Source organism: Rhinatrema bivittatum, chromosome 3, assembly GCF_901001135.1.
Source record: "Rhinatrema bivittatum chromosome 3, aRhiBiv1.1, whole genome shotgun sequence".
NCBI lineage: Eukaryota > Metazoa > Chordata > Amphibia > Gymnophiona > Rhinatrematidae > Rhinatrema > Rhinatrema bivittatum.
This window is the reverse complement of record NC_042617.1, coordinates 25629304-25648677: the sequence shown is the minus strand read 5'-3', so window position 1 is coordinate 25648677 and position 19374 is coordinate 25629304. Positions and strand designations below refer to the sequence as shown.

Below are 19374 nucleotides of genomic sequence, written 5' to 3'. Positions count from 1 at the left end.
ACACTGCTGGCCCTTCCCCCTTGACGTCAGGGCTCGGCTCTTTAAAAAGCTCACTCCTGACGATCCTTGGACACCTTGGCAACAGGTCTTCTTGGCTGTGCTTCGGTGCTGTGCTGCTTCTTACGTTCTTGCTCCTGGTTCTCCTGTTCCTGTCACCTGAGTTCCTGTTCCGGTCTTCCTTGTGCCCGCTCCTGCCTCCTTCTCCGGTCCCCGCTCCTGCTCCCTTTCGTTGGATGGATCTCCCTGGCTTTTGACTTCGGATTGGACCTCACGCCTCTCGCTCGCCGTCTGCCCTGGACTTCGGATTGGACCTCATGCCTCTCGCTCACTGTCTGCCCTGGACTTCGGATTGGACCTCATGCCTCCTGCTCACCACCTGCCCTGGACTTCGGATTGGACCTCATGCCTCTTGCTTGCCACCTGCCCTGGACTTTGGATTGGACCTCACACTTCTTGCTCGCTGCCTGCCAGGAACTTCAGATTTGCCTTGTCGGAGCCTCATCACAGGGGCCCACCTAAGTCCAGCTGGCCCCTGGAACACAAGGGCTCAACCTGAGGGGAACGGGATTAGTATTGGTGAAGCATCCGCCTTCGGCCCCTGTCGCTCATTAGCCTCGCCTCCTGACGTTGGGAATCTGAGGTGGGATCTCCTCCCAGGTAGCGACAATCCCAGCTCAGGCCAAGGGTCCACAACCTACACCATGCTGGTAACAATGATGTTTAATGCTAAAACTCATAATGTCCCCTCTGATAGTAGCTTTGAAGGCCGCCCACAGTGTGGAAGCAGAGACCTCAGGGGTGTCATTGAGAGAGAAATATTCCCCAATTTTAGTATCAAGAAATGTGAGAAATTCCGAGACCTCCAATAAGGAGGAATTAAACCTCCATAGTTTATCTACTTGCCTCGAGGAGGTAAGAGATAGTTTGAGAGAGATTGCTGCATGGTCTGATATTAGAATTGGATAAATACGGGCTTCCTGGATCTGGGGGGTGAGCTTAGAGGAAGTTAAAAAATAATCTATCCTGGAGTAGGTGGAAAGCGGATGAGAGAAAGGTATAATCCTTGTCTGTGGGATGAAACAATCGCCAAGGATCAATAAGTTTGGCAGAATCCATTAAATCCAGCAGTGCTTTATGAGCCCTGGATTGAGAAAGTTTAGTATATGATTTCCTGTCCTTAAAAATATCCAAGGGCAAGTTGAAATCTCCCCCTAATATTAGGGGAAAGATACCAACCTCCAGGGACTGGGAAAAAATGGTTTGGAAAAAGGCCGGGTCTTCTATATCAGGAGCATAAAGGTTGAAAAAAATAAAGCTTTCATCATTAATCTTCCAATTTTTATTCAGTTTTTTAAGATATATATTTAGTCATATATTTTTAGAAAAATATAACATCCACACATAGCATGCAAGAAATACAATAATATTTACATATTCATAAATATCTACTAAATCTAACTACAGGGGACATATCAAAGCACAGAGCCCTTCAGTATAGATATAATTCAGTATTTTTTTGTGCTGAGGAACAATCAGTTCTCTTAAAAGTTTGAAGATGTCACCAGGGGTAGATTGGCCTATCAGGTGATCAGACATCCCCTGCTGGGCCAGTCGTGCCGATCATGTGGGTGTTTTCTTTCACCTTTCTGGCTCGAAGAGAAACCTGCAGGGCCGTGGCAGAGCCCTTCCCCCTCCCCACCTTGCAGGAGCAGCAGGTAGCAGTGGTCTTCTTCCACCTCCCTTCTTGCACTGAAGAGCAGCACTGCCATCCTAACGCCAAAAGAAAAGGGAAGGCTCGAAAGCTATATGTGTGTGTATGAAAAAGAGCACATCTTGGTGTGTGTATGAGAGAGAGCCTGCGTGTATGTATGAGACAGCCTGCATGGTATGTGTGTGAGAGAGCCTGCAAATTTGCATCAGAGTGCGAGAGAGACAGAGGCTGTGTGTGTGTGAGAGAGTGACAGAGCCTGTGTATATGTGAGAGACTCTGTATGTATGACAGAGCAAGAGTGCCTGCATGTGTCTGTGAGAGGCTGAGACTGTGTGTGTGTGTGTGTGTGTGTGTGTGTGTGCGAGAGAGAGAGAGACTGTGTGTGTGAGAGAGAGAGAGTGACAGAGCCTGTGTATATGTGAGAGACTCTGTATGTATGATAGAGCAAGAGTGCCTGCATGTGTCTGTGAAAGGCTGAGACTGTGTGTGTGTGTGTGTGTGTGTGTGTGTGTGTGTGTGTGTGCGAGAGAGAGAGAGTGAAAGAGCCTTTGTATATGTGAGAGACTCTGTATGTATGACAGAGCAAGAGTGCCTGCATTTGTCTGTGAGAGGCTGAGACGGGGTGTGTGTGTGTGTGCGAGAGTGAAAGAGCCTGTGTATGTGACAGCATATATGTGAGTGAGAGAAAGTCTCTGTGTGTGACAACATGAGAGTATATTAAGGGGAGGGGAGAGAGAATAAAGATTGTGAGGCCTCCTCCCCCAGTCCACAACAATCTGTGGGTGACTGGAAATCAAAAGCTCCCAGGTATGGGAGAGCCTATTATTTTAAATTTTGGGGTATTATTTCATGTGTCTGCTGTTTGAAATATTTGGTGTTTGGGAAATATTAGAAAAAACCTGTGAGTTATTTTAATTACTGGATGTTCGTTGTCTGTTGCCTGCTTGACATGTTTATTCTTTTTATTAGTACGGTTTTAATATTATGAATGATGTTTCATGTCTCTTGACTTTATTGCTTAATGCTTTATGAGGAAAGATGTTTCTGTTTTCCCATTGTTGCACTGCATAATAGTCAGGCTTGCTTTGCTTTCCAGAGCATGTGCATGAGCAACAGTGAGTGAGCCAGTGAGCATGTGTGTGAGCAAGAGGACTTTTTAAACCAGTGAGCATGTATGTGAGCCAGAGTTTGTGAGCCAGTCATCATGTGTGCGTGAGAGAATATAAAAGGGAGTTTGTGTGAGAATGAACATGAGTGTTTATATGAGAGACAGGAGAAAGTTTGTGCACACCTCCTATCCCTGACTAATCCATGACAATCTCAGGGTGACTGGAATCTAAAGTTCCCAGGTATGGAGAGCAAGGGAATTTTTTTAAGCCTTCATTTTAATTATTGGGTGTTATTTGATGCATCTGGTATTTTGAAATATTTTGATTGGAAAATTTAAAAAACAATGTTATATATTTTTAATCATTTAATCAGCTGCTTTGAAATATTTATTCTTTTTATGAACATGGTTTTACTATTATGATTGATGTTTTATATATCTTGATTTTATTTTTGATGTTTAGTGAGGAATGGTGATGTTTCTGTTTTTCCATCGTTGCACTGCATACGGAGTCTGTCTTGTTATGGTTTTCCAATTCAGTTTTTGCCTGTCCTGCTTCTAGTTCAACTTTATTGTCTCTTTATTCTGTATTTGGTGAGGGTATGTGTATTCTGCATGTGTGACTCAAGTGAGGTATCTACTAGTGTGTAGTTTCTGTGTAAGTATCTATAACAGCTTGACTTTTTCTGTTATCCTAATATCAGGTGTATTGGTGTTTTAGGGCCTGGTATAATATTTGCATTATTCCTTTTCATTGTTAAGATTGTTACTGTTTGAGTGCTGGCAGTTAGTGTTGTTTTCATATGGAAGGTTTATTATATTGTAATTCAGTTTACTCAAAGCTTTCTCAAGGCTGACATGCTTTACAATAGTCCTAATACCATATGATTGCTGGTGTTTTTTTTGCAAAGTTTTCTGGCTGGTACCCTAGTGCATGCAAATAATATACATGTTATAAGTGATATTTTTGCCTTAGAACATTGAATGTTCTTTTTCATGTAAAATCTGTTACTATAAATGCATAATTTTTAATTGTTTGTGGTAAGGTGGTGCCTGGAGTGTGTGCAAGGCTGTAAGGTTCGCCCTATGACACCTAAGACCCTCGCACCAGCTCTGGCTGCACCGGCTCCACAAGAGAAAGCAGGATTCCACCTGGAGCTGTGCTACTTTGGGTTGGTGGCTCTCCCCAGTCTCAGCCAGGCTTAATTTTCTGTTTTTATAAGCCCAGGGAACAGTAGGGGTCACTTCTTATCCCCTCTCCCCTGGAGTCGGTAGGCAGAGCAGAGCCTGGGGCATCATAAAGGCAGCAGACTGTGTAGCCTGCAGTCATTGGGAATGCACTAGAGTGGTGGGAGGGTTGCGGAGAAGTGGCGGCAAGCTACAGGCACAGGAAGGAAGGGGGCGTAAAACAGGAGGAAGTACCTATGCAGTGCTGGGGAGACTTCTGTCTGAGGTGACTGCACTGAGCTCTGAGAGAAGCAGCTGGCCCTGGAACCAGTGAGTCTCTTAGAGAATGAGACTGGGAAAGGTAGGGTGCCTGCTGCAGAATGGGGAAGGGCTGGCAACAAGCAAGAACTTTACATCCTGATGCAGCCATGCTGGACTGGGGGCACTCACTGTGTGAGCACATAAGCAGCAGCACAACAGTTGCATGTCTATGTGTGTGTGTGTGTGTGTGTCAGAGAGAATGAGTGAGAGAGACATAGCCATATACACTTTATCTGTGAGAGAGAGAGTGTGTAGGTGTGGGTGTCTTTCTCTCTGACACACACTCTTTGTGTGGGTGTGTCTTTGAGTCTGAGAAAGAGTATGTGTCTTTGTATACGCCAGTGTGTATGGGCCAATAAAGTTTCTGCAATCTAAAAATTGGTTTGTGACTGAGCGTGTGTGTGTCTGACATTGGCTGGCAGTGTCATTACTTGCAACTGGTTCAAGAGCCAGACCAGGAATCCAGAATATATCTCTATAAGAGATATAAGCAGATGTGTAGGGGGCCCAACCAATTTGAATAGATGGAATGGGGGTTGCAGCTCTGCTTACCCTTGATCTAGAATATGCTCAACTTCATAGTTTTTTTAGGAAAGATGAAGTTTATTTTGGACATATTTTTGCTCAATCCTGCCAAGTTTCAGGGTTGACTTGGTGTGCTTTTGAGAGTTATTGACATATGTGCTGCAGGGAAATTACATGAGGGCATCAAATACCCCATAGGCTGGTTTTGAAAAAATCCCACATGCTAATATTTTCCTGCAGTCCGCACCTGCATGTTGCATGAGCGGGGTCAAAAAGGTTGTCCTACGAAGTCCATTCATTCCTCAACATAGGCTCCTGTTTCACCTGGTAATGGCTTTGTCAGGAAGAAGAGTCTATATCACGAAGAGGACCCCCATCCTGAGAATAACTCACTATAACTGCATATATAAAAAGCAAATACAATTGTTGGAAATATACACAGTATTACTTAATAGTACAAAAATGTACCCTCAACATTCAGGAAATCATGGATGTGTCACAAAATGCATTATTAAATAAACAGATACTCCATAAGAATTTTTAGAAATGTCGAAATACAATTTAAAAAAATCTTTCTTGAGACTTACACGGGGATGAAACCTTCAGCCCCATAAAACAAAACCCATACTGTACATTATAATAATAAAGCAGTTTAAAACACAGCGCCACCCGCACGGGGCTTACCTCAGCCTTCCTTCTGCTTAATTAGACATTGAGAAATCATAATGAGGTTGAAAATCACGAGATGCGTGAACTATTTATATCCTCCTGATGCACAGCTGAGGAGGAAAAAATGCACGCCAAATCCATGGAGGGGCTCAGCTACAGATGACGTCATCAGGCTTCAAATCCAGCTCAAGACAGTTGATGATCTTACAGAAAGGTTTCCCACTCTATCATTGAGTTCAAGCCATGCGGGGCACCTGTATTCTAAGAATAAATAGAAAATTGTTCTCTCCATTGCAGTTGTACAATCATACGTGGCTTTGACTTTTTATTAACTTAATACTGAAAGCATGTTTTATGTCTTTTAGTATTTATTGGTTTAATATTTATGGCTTCTGATATTATTTTATTAGGATATCTTTTATTTTCACTTGTTAAATTTTATCTCTTATTATTATTATTGTTTGTAATTTTCTTTTATTGTATTTTATTATCATGTTAACCGCTGTGAAGGCTACGCCGAGACAACGGTATATAAGTACCAATAAACCTTAAATCCTCTGCTGTGTAACAAAAAATTGTATTATAGAATAGCTTTTGTAGAGGCATTTCTCTGCTTATGAGGAGGGTGTCCATTCACCATTTACCTTTTTGACTGCTGGAACGTATTTATTGAACTGAGGGTGCTTGTTCATTGATCACCTTTGGATCTGGTGGAGTTTATTGTGAACTTTGCAACAGATCTCTCCATGGTGTGCAACGACACAGAGGGGTAGATTTTAAAAGAAGCGCGATCAGCCTACTTTTGCTTGCGCATCAGACTCAAGCAAAAGTACGCTGGATTTTAGTAGATACGCGCGGAGCCGCGCATATCCACTAAAATCCTGGATCGGCGCGCGCAAGGCTATCGATTTTGTATAGCCTGCGCGCGCCGAGCCGCGCTGCCTCCCCCCGTTCCCTCCAAGGCCGCTCCGAAATCGGAGCGGCCTTGGAGGGAACTTTCCTTTGCCCTCCCCTCACCTTACCCTCCCTTCCCCTACCTAACCCACCCACCCGGCCCTGTCTACACCCCCCCCTTACCTTTGTCGGGGGATTTACGCCTCCCGGAGGGAGACGTAAATCCCCGCGCGCCAGCGGGCCTGCTGCGCGCCGGGCCGCGACCTGGGGGCGGGTACGGAGGGCGCGGCCACGCCCCCGGGCCGTAGCCACGCCCCGTACCCGCCCCCAAAACGCTGCCGACACGCCCCCGCAACGCCGCGCGCTCCGGCCCCGCCCCCCGACACGCCCCCCTCCGAGAACCCCGGGACGTACGCGAGTCCCGGGGCTCTGCGCGCGCCGGGAGGCCTATGTAAAATAGGCTTCCCGGCGCGCAGGGCCCTGCTCGCGTAAATCCGCCCGGTTTTGGGCGGATTTACGCGAGCAGGGCTCTGAAAATCCGCCCCACAGAGAATATTTGTTTAGAAAATGAGCATGTAAGAAAATAAATCAGAGAAATAGCTGTGCTAAAAATATATGGTATTATATAATACATATTCCGGTTTTGAAAAGTACTATTGTGTGTCTCTCTCTACAATAATAACATAAAAAGGTACAGGGCCATACAATGATATTGTTATGATGGTGAAACCGAATGACGGCATACAAAACACATTAAATAAATAAATAAAATAAAAATATAGATGTGTGTGTGTGTGTGAGTGGGTGATTTAAGAGATGTTTGATATAAAACAAAAATTGAAATATTCTTTACTTGTAAGAAAAGGCAACGGACAGGTTTTTATGAAAATCAATCTAGTCGAATTTATTTTCAAAATATTGTAATAAAGGTTTAATACTGATTGAATATTTATTGAGGGAGGTATTAGTTTGTTTTGTAGGGGTGTATATATATATATGTGTATATTTACATTTCAAACTGCTTTCAAATTAATCATTAAAATCACTGAACCATCTTGAGTGGCCTCAATGATATTTCAGACAAATAGTACTTTTTTAGGGTGTCACGACTTAGAGCATGCCCAATCCTGATTCATCAGAAAACCGGATGTTCAAGGTAAAGTGGTTGGTGCTGGAATCATGGACAATTAACCAAATATCACAGAGTTATTGAAAAGTGCTTCTTAAGTGATTTAAATACCATGTAACAAAAATTTTAGACAAATAAATGATAAGATCCTTACGTTCTCCTTTACGGTCATGTTGCAGTTGTCTAGTGAAATGTCAAATCTCCAAAACCAACTATTAGTGCGCTTCCACACACAGGACAGTCCCATTTTACGGAGGGTATGCGTTGGGGAGAATAATGAAATTGAAGACGAAATTCAAGTTAATGGGAGCGTGAACGAATGGGCCGGTGGCGGAGGTGGTGGTGGAGGAGCAACATACGTATTTAAGGTAAGGAAGTGGGATCACTGCTCTCTCCATGCTAGCTGAAATGAGGAGCGCTCATGTGTTGTTCCCGGAATTTTGAGACTCTGAAACGTTTAGGCCCCACCACCGCTACCTTCGTGCTATACGTTCTCTCCACATCAGTAGCTTTACTTTTTTAAGCTGTTGATGGGGAGAAACAAACCTCCGAGCAGTAAAGCTTCAAATCGAGGGATGTCGTGGGGTTTTTTTCTGACAAGCCGGCTCCCGCTCTGATACGTGGTTGCTCATTTCCCTTCGACTACAACTTCACCAGTGCAAGAACCTGCTGTGTTCAAGGTGAGGAACTGTCCCGGTGGGCCGGCGCAATGCCTTGCGGGAGGGTCAGGGTTCCATTCTCGAGTCTGTCTTTTGCTTCTCGTGCTGCCCAGGGCTGGGGATACTGCAGGGGTGTCGTTCACAGCCTCTGGATGGAAGGCGAGAGAATCCTCTACTGTTTTTGGAGTTTTTTGCTCTGGGTGCATCTGTATTTTGAAAATGGTGTAGGTGTACCTGTAGGGAGGGTAATTTTCAAAGCCACCTCCACCAGATAAAACAGCATTTTACCTACTGAAAGGCCTTTTACAGAACTGCCTGCCCGCTGTGTGGGTAAACTTTAGGGAACTGTGTTCATCTGAAATGAAATAGGAAATATCAGCATTTCATTATATTTTCAAAATAGAATGAAAGAAAAACCAATTTCCTAGTGTCTAGCAGATGGACTCAGGACCAATGGGTATAGTGTACTCCTGATAGCAGTTGGAGACGGATCAGATTTCAATCTGACGTCAGCCCCTAGTACATATACCCCTGCAGGAAGTGCAGCTCTTCAGTATTTTCTGTCTCCATAGCAGTTAGGGACTCTCTGCACGCTCATACAGCGTTAGAGTAATTTTACCAAGGAAAATCAAAATAAGAAGAAATCTTACTCTGCAGATGAGCCCCGCTCTCCTGCGGTGACACCCATTGGGTCCCTCCCCCAGTTGAGAATTCCCGAGGTGATTTCCGTGATCCCTCGGAGGTAAGCCTCGGTCTGGCGGCTGACCCTTGGCGAGGACCTAGCCCCCGACATCGGGTGAGGCTGAGAGGCAGCGGGTTCAACTTCGAGCGCGGCAGTGAAGGTATTTTCCCTCTCCTCCCGCAGCCGGAGACCGCCCGGAACGAGACCGGGAAGCGCCGAGACAAGGTAAGGTAGACATCTAGTTAAAAGTCTCCGGCCTCCAAAGCTCGAGGAATCGCACAGGTCGCCAGCCAACACCAGTGCCACAGGGTTGATCTGCCCTAGCAGGGCTAGACCCCGGTCAGATCCGAGGGTCCTCCCACGTGGAGACCCTCCGAGGTGGTCGCCATATTGTCCGCGTGGTTGCCGTCACCATTTTGAGCTGTTTGCCGCCCTATCCGCCGTTCCAATCCATGCGTACAGAGGCGAGACGTGTGCACAAATACCTTGTGCGCACAATGTCGCGTGCCTATGTACCGTGCGCACAAGCGACGCACATAGCCACACGCTTACTGTGCCGGGCGCATAACTTCGATCTGTGCGCATAACAGCACACACATCTCACTGAGTGCTCACCAAACCTAAGTGCACAACTTCGACGCACCAGAGCGCACAACTGTATCTTACGAGCACAAGCCATGGCATAACTAAAGGGGAGCCAGCTCAGGCTCAGGCCCCAGCCGCACCCCACAATGAAAATCAGCCGACCCGTCCAAAGGAAGAAGCCATAGGGGGCAGACTTGCCCTATTCTACCAAAGATGGGTCGCGATAACTTCAGACAAGTGGGTCCTATCCATCATTCGAGAGGGATATTACCTGGATTTCCATCACTTCCCTCCAGACAAGTTTGTGGAATTTCCCTGCCATGACCCTTTCAAGAGGATGGCAGTGGAAGCCACACTGACCAGATTGCTAGCCTTAGAGACTATAACACCGGAGCCCCCACAACAAATAAATACTGGATATTATTCCATCTATTTTATCATCCCCAAGAAAGAAGGAAAGTTCAGACCCATCCTGGACCTCAAGGTGGTCAGCCGTCATCTGAAGATTCCTCGCTTCCGCATGGAAACCCTACGCTCAGTAATAAGGGCGATACAACCGGGAGAGTTCCTTACATCCCTGGATCTGTCGGAAGCCTACCTACACATTCCGATCCATCAACAGCATCAGCGTTTTCTATGCTTCTCGATCCTCGGCTGTCACTACCAGTTCCAGGCACTACCTTTCGGGTTAGCCACTGCACCCCGGACTTTCACCAAGATCATAGTGATGGTGACAGCAACACTGAGGAAGGAAGGAATCCGCGTGCACCCTTATCTAGACGATTGGCTGATCAGGGCAAAATCCCAAGAGGAAAGCCACCGGGCAACCAACAGAGTCAAAAGTCTACTGGATAGCCTCGGGTGGGTGGTCAACACAAACAAGAGCTGCCTGCAGCCCTCCCAATCTCTAGAACACTTGGGAGTCCGGTTCGACACCAAACAAGACAAGGTCATCCTGACACCGACAAGGAGATCAAAACTGATGACCCAGTTGCGAACCCTGTTGAGCGAACTTCGCCCCACAGCATGGGACCTATAGGTCCTCGGCCTCATGGCATCCACACTGGAAGTAGTGCCATGGGCACGAGCTCACATGAGACCCCTACAATGTTCACTATTATCACAATGGAATCCACTGTCCCAGAACTATACCGTACGTCTTCAGCTCCCGGACAGAGTTCGGGCCCAAATACGGTGATGGCTACAAGAAGGCCATCTGAGCCAGGGAACAAGACTATCCTCACCAACCTGGATCCTGCTTACCATGGATGCCAGCCTATGAGGATGGGGAGCACACTGCCAGGAGCTAACCGCCCAAGGGCAATGGAACAAAGAAGAGTTAGTTTGGAACATCAATCGCCTAGAAGCCCGGGCAGTCAGGCTAGCCTGCCTACGGTTCGATCACAGACTCCGAGACAAAGCGGTCAGAGTAATGTCGGACAACGCCACAACAGTGGCCTACATCAACTGTCAGAGAGGAACCAGAAGCCAACAGGTGTCTCTGGAAATAGACCTCCTAATGTCATGGGCGGAAGCGAATCTTCAAGAGATCTCGGCCGTCCACATCGCCGGGAAAGACAACGTCGCTGCGGATTACCTCAGCAGAGAAAGTCTAGACCCAGGAGAATGGAGGCTGTCGACCACAGCATTCCAATGGATAGTAAACCATTGGGGAACACCAACCATGGACCTCCTGGCAAACCGGTCCAACGCTCAAGTGCCCAGCTTCTTTAGCCGCAGGCGGGAACCCCAGTCCCAGGGAATCGATACCCTGGTACAGACCTGGCCACAGGAGACTCTATTATACGTCTTCCTGGCATGGCCCCTATTGGGCGCAATCATCCACAAGACAGAACACCACAGGGGACCAGTACATCTAGTGGCCCCGAACTGGCCAAGAAGACCGTGGTATGCAGACATGCGAAGACTGCTGACAGGGATCCCCCTTCCGCTACCTCCACACAGAGACCTGCTCCAACAGGGACCAATCCTCCACGAGGATCCAGCTCGATTCTCTCTTACGGTCTGGCCATTGAGAGGACTCGCTTAAGGAAGAGCGGATACTCGGGGGCAGTAATTGACACCCTATTCCGAGCATGCAAGTTCTCCACATCCCTAACATATATAAGGATTTGGAGAGTATTCGAAGCCTGGTGCAAGGACCGCGACATCATACCACGCTCAGTCAAAATTCCTGCAATTTTGGAATTCCTGCAAACGGCCTACAGAAGGGATTGTCTCCCAACTCCATCAAGATACAGGTGGCCGCATTGTCATGCTACGGAACCAAGAGCGAGAGCGGCAGCATAGCCTCTCACTCGGATGTCTCCCGCTTTCTGAAAGGAGTCAAGCAGATCCGACCACCCCTAAAGTGGCCGGTGCCTCTTTGGAACCTCAACCTGGTCCTAGATTTCCTAGCAGGAACCTCCTTCAGACCTCTCCGCAGCCTGTCTCTCCGACTATTAACACTGAAGACAGCCTTCCTGCTGGCAGTCTGTTCGGCCCATCGTATATCCGAGCTACAAGCACTGTCCTGCCGAGAGCCGTTCCTCAGACTCACCCCGGGAACCATCCAGTTGCGCACAGTTTCGTCATTCCTCCCCAAAGTAGTGTCTCACTTCCATCTCAACCAAATCATCTCGCTACCATCGCCAGATGAGCATAAGAATTCGGAAGAGGCTCGAAGTCTACGCCATCTCAACGTCAGCAGGCTCCTAGTCCAATACCTGGAAAGATCGGAATCCATACGAAAGACAGACCAACTATTCGTCCTTCACAGCGGGAAGAAGCAAGGGGAAGCGGCCTCATGAGCAACCATAGCCTGCTGGATCAAAGAAGTCATCAAGGCGGCCTACGTAGAAGCAGCCAAGCCACCGCCTTTACAAGTCAAGGCCTATTCTATTAGAGCCCAGGCGGAAACCAAGATGCTGTCACTCGCCGAGATCTGCAGGGTGGCGACATGGTCCTCCATCGACAACTTCTCCAGGTTTTACCGCCTGGATGTTCAGGCTCGGGAGGACACAGCATTTGCAAGGGCAGTACTAAGTGGGTCACGGGCAGCCTCCCACCCAGTTCGGGAGTAGCTTTTATACATCCCATCGGTCCTGAGTCCATCTGCTACATTTATTTTATTTTATTTATTTATTTATTTTTAATTTTTATATACCAAGGTTCATGTAGGAAATACAAATCACTCTGGTTTACATAAAACAGTGAGATGCCCAAAAAGGGAGGGGCTTTACATAAAACAGTAGAACAAAGTACAAATTGAACATAGAATAGTGTAGTTACAAGAAACGTTTGAACTCAGTATCATAGTGTTGAAACAAATAACAAATAGAACCATAAAGCGCAGTGTATACAATAAAGTATAAATTATAAATTATATATAATAAAGTATCTATAAACACATGCTAGGAAATGGAGAAATTACTTACCTGATAATTTTGTTTTCCTTAGTGTAGACAGATGGACTCAGCATCCCACCCACGGCTGCCGACAATCATGGAATTCTCGGGGGACATCCCCAGGAACGAGTGATTCTCTGGTAAGCCATGGTTTCCTTCATCTAGGACACACATCCTACCGGGTGTCGACATTTCTCGGTTGAGGGCACTGGCGGTCTCCAGCTATAGCCAATTCAACCAGTTCAAATTAATTAAGTTATCCAAGTTATAAAGTTAATCAAGTTATCCAAGTTATAAAGTTAATCAAGTTATTTGAATTATTCAGCCATGCATATATCCACAATGCTTTTCGAGGAGAATACTGAGGAGCTGCACTTCCTGCAGGGGTATGTGTACTAGGGCTGATGTCAGATTGAAATCTGATCCGTCTCCAACTGCTACCAGGAGTACACTATACCCATTGGTCCTGAGTCCATCTGTCTACACTAAGGAAAACGAAATTATCAGGTAAGTAATTTCTCCATTAAATTTCATTGGTTTTCTTTTGTTGCATTTTGAAAAAAAGCTGCAAAAACAGAAAATAAAACACAAAAACCAGCACCAGTTTGGGCCCCTGGGAGTCCCCGAGGCCACATCAAAACGAATTTCCAGCCAACCTTCCTAAAAAAGTGGCCCAAGGCTTCCAACCCCAACCACCTAGACCCTCCCCCCCCCCCAAAAAAAAAAAAAAACATTGCTGTGGTCAGGGCACCTCTGGAGGGGAGGGCGGGAACTACACAAGCCCTCACCCATCCGTGGGAGTCATGTGTAGTAAGGGGCAGATTTTCAAAGGGGTACGCACGTAACATACGGACGTACCCCCTGAAAACCTGCCCCAAGTTCCCCCTGCGCGCGCCGAGCCTATGATGAATAGGCTCAGCGGGGCTTTCCTGGGGGGGTGTGTCAGGGGCATGTCGGGGAGGGGGGTGTCGCAGCAGCACGTCATCCGAGAGTGGGACCATGGGCATGGTTCCGGTCTGGGGGCGTGGCCGAGGCCTCCGAAACAGCTCCCAGGCCGGGGAATCGCGCAGCCAGGGCAGGCGTAACTCTTCAAACAAAGGTAGGGGGGGTTTAGATAGGGCTGGGGGAGTGGGTTAGGTAGGGGAAGAGAGGGGAAGGTGCGGAGGGGTGGAAGGAAAGTTCCCTCCGAGGCCGCTTCGATTTCAGAGTGGCCTCGGAGGGAATGGAGGCAGGCCGCGCGGCTCAGCGCACGCAGGCTGCCGATTTTGCACAGCCTTGCGCGCGCCGACCCCGGATTTTAAAGGATACACGCGTATCTATTAAAATCCGGCATACTCTTGTTCGCTCCTGGTGCACGAACAAAAGTACGCGTGGGCGTACTTTATTAAAATCTACCCCTAAAAGTGGCAATAGGGATCCCCGCTTGCCTCCCGCTTCTGGGAGTCTCCTTTCAAATGGTGCCCATCGGCCCCTGAGACTGGCGCCATAGTGACTTCAAAATACTACTTACATCATTCTTTGAAATGCTAAATAGTTCAAAATACTAAAAAACATACAGCCGTACAAAAAACTGGCCCAGGCCAGAGCCCTTTTCACATCACCATGGCCATGGAGTCAGGGTCAACCGGCACCATTTGAAAGAGGAGGACCTCATCAAACTTCTTTTAGTTACCAAGAACCTTTTCCTTTGAGTTCATTTCCTTTAGATTTGCATTTGCAGTTAAATCAACTGAAATTTAGGAGCTTTGTTAAGTCTTGGCTTTATAACCAAGCTTTAAATAATTGAATTGATTTCTGTTCTTAATTATTTAGCAGTATCTCCTACTGAGTTATTCTTGTATAGCATTTTTTTGCTGCATTTTATTGTTTTATTACTGTCATGTTTTGAGTTTTGTCATTTTATTATTATTGTTATTATTATTATTGTACGTCTTACCATTGTATTTTGTCTTAACTGTCTTGATTACGACTGTGAATTTTTAATTGTTACCCACATAGCTGTAATTCTCTATAAACAATTTATCAAAGTCAATAAATAATAATAATAATGATAATACTTTTGTATTTTAAAAAAACTGCGCACACATTAGCAGGTGCCAATGAGTATGGACAGTTTGGGTGGAGTAATTTCCCCTTTGAAAATCGGTACAAAGTCCACGGATAGAAGCTACCTACAGAATTTACGCCAATGTGGGCAGTCACCAAATGACCCCCCCTTAATGAACACAGGGCTTCCGTCCATCTTGATTTTTCTATTTGCTCAAACTGTTAGATGGAGAATGGAGAGCCTGTCGCCTTGCTAATTGCAGCAGGAGGTGGTGGGAGAGCCTACAGAGATCAGAAAAGCACCGCCTTTTCAGAAAGACTGGAAAGTGATTTATCTGTTCCAGGGCTGAATGGGAGATCAGGAGCCGCAGGTATGGAAGCTTCACTGACTCGTCAATAGTTGAAACAGAACTTGAACAGGGTGGAAATTCAAAAACCACTTTTAGACTTAACAACGTGTCTGTTGTCCAGTTGAGCCTCCTCCAAATCAAGGGAGACTGGGTTGACTTCGATTTTTGGGCTGCGGCTACTTCCGTCCATATTGACTAAACCCTGGCTTGACCCAGTTTGCCAAATATTACCAGTACCACTGCGATATCATTTCCTTAATTTGTAGACAAAAGGGAAATGAACTGTAGAGCAGAGTTGGGGAGGGGAGACAGAGTGGGGGGGGGGGGAGCAGGACCAGGGCTGGGTATGACCTATGTGAGAGGGAGGGGCCAAGGTCAAGTGTGACACACACACACACACACGCATTCTCTCTCACACACACCCTTGTGCAAACGCACTCAGGAGCAGCAGAAGCAGTGGGGCATTCACCTCCTGTCTCTTCAGCCTTTGCCATCCTCCCTCATGGCCTCCTTAATTGTGCCAGGAAATTGCAGAAAACTCAAGGCCAAGTGGCTGCTCCTGTCTCAGCCCCAACTCATTCTGGTCTGCTTTCCCCCGGGGGCGGGGGGGCGGGGGAGTAAAATTGGTTTGTGCCACCACCATCCCTACTCTGTCTCCTCAGGGAGCCGGAACCCATTTACACCACCAACTCTACTCTGCCTCCTTGGGTCTGCTTCATGTTCACCCCAACCACTCCTGTTCCCTGTAGAAGAGGAGAGGGGGGAAACCAACAAGAAGGAAGGGGCTGGAGTAGAGAGCAGAGGGGCTGCTCTGTCTGCGCTGCATCTTATGTCTGAAAAGAAGGGGTGGGGACTGGGTTCCAAGCCGTTCCCCCAGAAATTAGGCCCTGATCCTGTCTACGGTGCTTCTAAATGCACACAGCATCGTTCACATGCACATAAGAGAAAGTGCCTGCTTCCTGGAGCTTATAGACAGAAAAGGCAGATAAGAGACTTCAGGAAATGTACATACTGTAGAAAACGTGGCAAAGATCAACAGGGCTGTGGTGGGTGACAAGGTAGTATTTGAACTTAAATCCTAGGCATTCGCAGGACTCATAGTGCTGTAACCATTACATTACAAGCTTCTCTGCATCACTACCTTCATAACAGACTGATAGTATGAAAAAACAGCAGCCAAACAGGATGTGAGCTATCAAGGCATCCAGCACTACTGGATAGGCAGGCACTTAAAAGATAAATGGCTGCTTTTCTTTCCTTTCAAGCCGTCGAATAACTGGAAAGGCATCGTTCACTTGATGCTGTGGAGGCGTTTGAGAGTCAATGTTCTGCATTAATAGACTGATCTTGTAATGTTGTGTTTTCTTGAGGTTAACGGGGGGAATGTGTTGTGTTCTTCCCTGCAGGTGGCGGAGGTGGCTGGCACGATAACACTTCCTACCACTGGTCGGGAAAGTCCTTGCTGGAAGGTTCCGCTGGAGGAGAATCCTGCCCCCAGGCCATGAAGAAGTGGGGGTGGGAGACAAGAGGGGGTTTCGGAGGGGGTGGAGGGGGGTGCTCCTCAGGTGGAGGAGGCGGAGGATACATAGGTAAACATGTTTCCTGTCCAAGGTGTCACGTTATCCTCCTCTAGTTTTAACAGTCATTGATTGGACATTTTTGTATAGGATATGATACCAAAGTTGTAGTTGGGTCTATCTAGAGTCAATCTTGATGTCTTGAGCCTGGTATGATGTAATAGTCACCAAAAAGCCTTACTTCTTCTCAGGCCAGGCTTCCCATAATCAGTGAAGTCCAGGAGATCTTAACATCAGTTTGATTGTTTTAATGTCCACTATAAATCAAGGTGAAGGTATCAACCCAATCCCATGCCTTCATCATCTTGCGTGGGACCTGTCTAAGTTAAAGGCATCACAATTGACTGTTAGAGGTAAGAAGTCTTCTGAATATTTGGAAGATGTTAACATTCTTTACCCCGCAAAAAATAATATATTAGTGGAGTTCTCAGAAAACGTTGACTAGTTAAAGATCATCATTCTATCAGAGATGTTCACTTTTACCTAACAGTTCCCACATCAAAAATGCATGCAAGACTACTCTTATAAAAGTAAGAGATTTTCATGGAGCTCTTAAACATATGGGCCAATATTCAAAAGATCTAGGCGCCTAACTAAGGGCCTAATTTACAAAAGCATATACACACTTAAAATAGGGTTTTACACGTGTAAATGCACTTCACCCAAGCAAGTGGGCTTTTGAAAATTGCTACAATATATGCCATTGAATTGTCCATAGGATTTACCTATGTAAGTGCACTTTATGCTCGTAAATAGCTTTTGAAAATTGCTATGGTAGTATGTTACATTTACACGTGTAACTTCTCTGAAAATTCACCTGTTAAGATGTTAGGCATCTAAATCTTCCTAAATTAAAATCCTACACACACACATACTGAAGCCCCTAAATATAGGTGCCTGTTGTTACTATTACAGAAAAAGAAGGCAGGCCAGGAGTAGTGGGTCAGTTCGGGGGAAGTAAGATTTCCAGTGCTGATATGAAGCTTAAGTGGCTATATTTAGGTGAATAAATAAGCCTAATTTAAGGGCCTCTATTAGACATCTATTTTCAGTCAAACTTAAAACTAAGGGCCTGAATTACGATGCATTTTGCCTATAGACACATATATGTCTATACTCAAAAGCATTTAGCCAGATAACTCCGAAGTTATCCAAATAATGAAGATTTGGACACTTATTTGGCTAAATCGTAGCCAGCTAATAAGGTAGCCGGCTAATAAGTTGGCTAGACAGAATTTAGCCAGATAAGTTAGGGGCATTCCGGGAATCGTAACTGGGAGGCGTTGAGTTAGCCGGCTAAGTTAACTGGCAAACTCCAATATTCAGAGGTAGCCAGAAACCTTAGCCAGCTAAGGCCTGGATTCTGTAAGGTCGTAGACCTTAGAGAATCCGGTGGTAACGGGGGGTGGGGGGCGAAGCGGGGGGGGCGTTCCTGCGATAGCCGGCAGCGATCGCACTTCCGCAGTGCAATCGCTGCCGGCTTTTATGGTGTAGTTATTCGGCGCGAAACTGACGGCGATAAAGAATCTTACCTTTCGCTGCCAGCGATGTGTCCGCAGCGTCGGCCCGGGTGCCGCCCTGACTCCTCCTCTTCCGGGGCCGACTCCGCCCCGAGCTTGCTATCGCACACGAAAAGGGACTTTTCCGCGTGCGATTGCGTTAGAGAATGACCCCCTAAGTCTGGTTGGGTCAAAGAGCTGACCTGGAGTTAGCTGGATAAAGTTAGCTGGCTAATTTTTAAGATGTAATCACCCTCGACAACTACTACTACAAAAACTAAATAGCTCAATGGGCAAACTGTCACTCCCCTTCTTGACTAACAAACTTCAAACTACAATCTTGTAAGAGAGCATGTCAATAAACTATATTATAAATATTTAAGGAGGGTGGCGGTAGGTTTCATTCGACCACTTCATCCCATGGGAATGTATCTGCAGTCTGTGTAATCATTAACCACTGCCTTCCTTCCACATGAGTTTTTTTTATATTGTTATTTCATTATTTGAAGTGCTCTAAGTGCTCTATATTTTGAATTGATGAGTCTAAGCTACGAAAAGCAGACAGTCCAGCTTCCACAAGTCTCTATAAATATTGTGGCACCGTGAGATAAATCCAACAAGAAAACAGGATACTTTCCTCCCTACATGGCCATGTTTCAGACTCGCCGTCCTTCCTCAGGGGATGTTAGAAAGTGAATGACCCGCTGTTTCCTACGGTCTACTCGAGTCATCGTGAATCGATGATTACTTTTACGCCGCCATGTTTGTTAATCGCACGGATTCTCCCCATTTAGCCCATTGAGCTAATTAGTTTTAGTAGTCTTTGTAGTAGTCGTTGAGGATGATTATATTTTGTATATTGGTATTATTTGCTAATCATCACCCAGTTGTGGTTTATTCTTTTTAATTTTTAAGATAACCAGCTATGTTCAGTAGTGTGGCCGCACAATTGAATGTACCTGCAAAGTTAGCCAGATAAGCTTATCCAGCTTAACTTTGCTATCTGGACAGTGACTTAATATGGACCTCAGAATGAGAAAGAAAC

General features: G+C 46.1%; 1 protein-coding gene across 1 annotated transcript in view; it reads left to right on the top strand.

Moving 5' to 3' along the window:
- ALK (ALK receptor tyrosine kinase) overlaps positions 1-19374 on the top strand; it is a 248482-nt gene that overhangs the window by 129153 nt on the left and 99955 nt on the right. Inside the window, 3 exon segments of the mRNA XM_029593009.1 lie at positions 7761-7892; positions 15130-15274; positions 16660-16842. Of these exon segments, the coding sequence (XP_029448869.1) occupies positions 7761-7892; positions 15130-15274; positions 16660-16842 (460 nt within the window).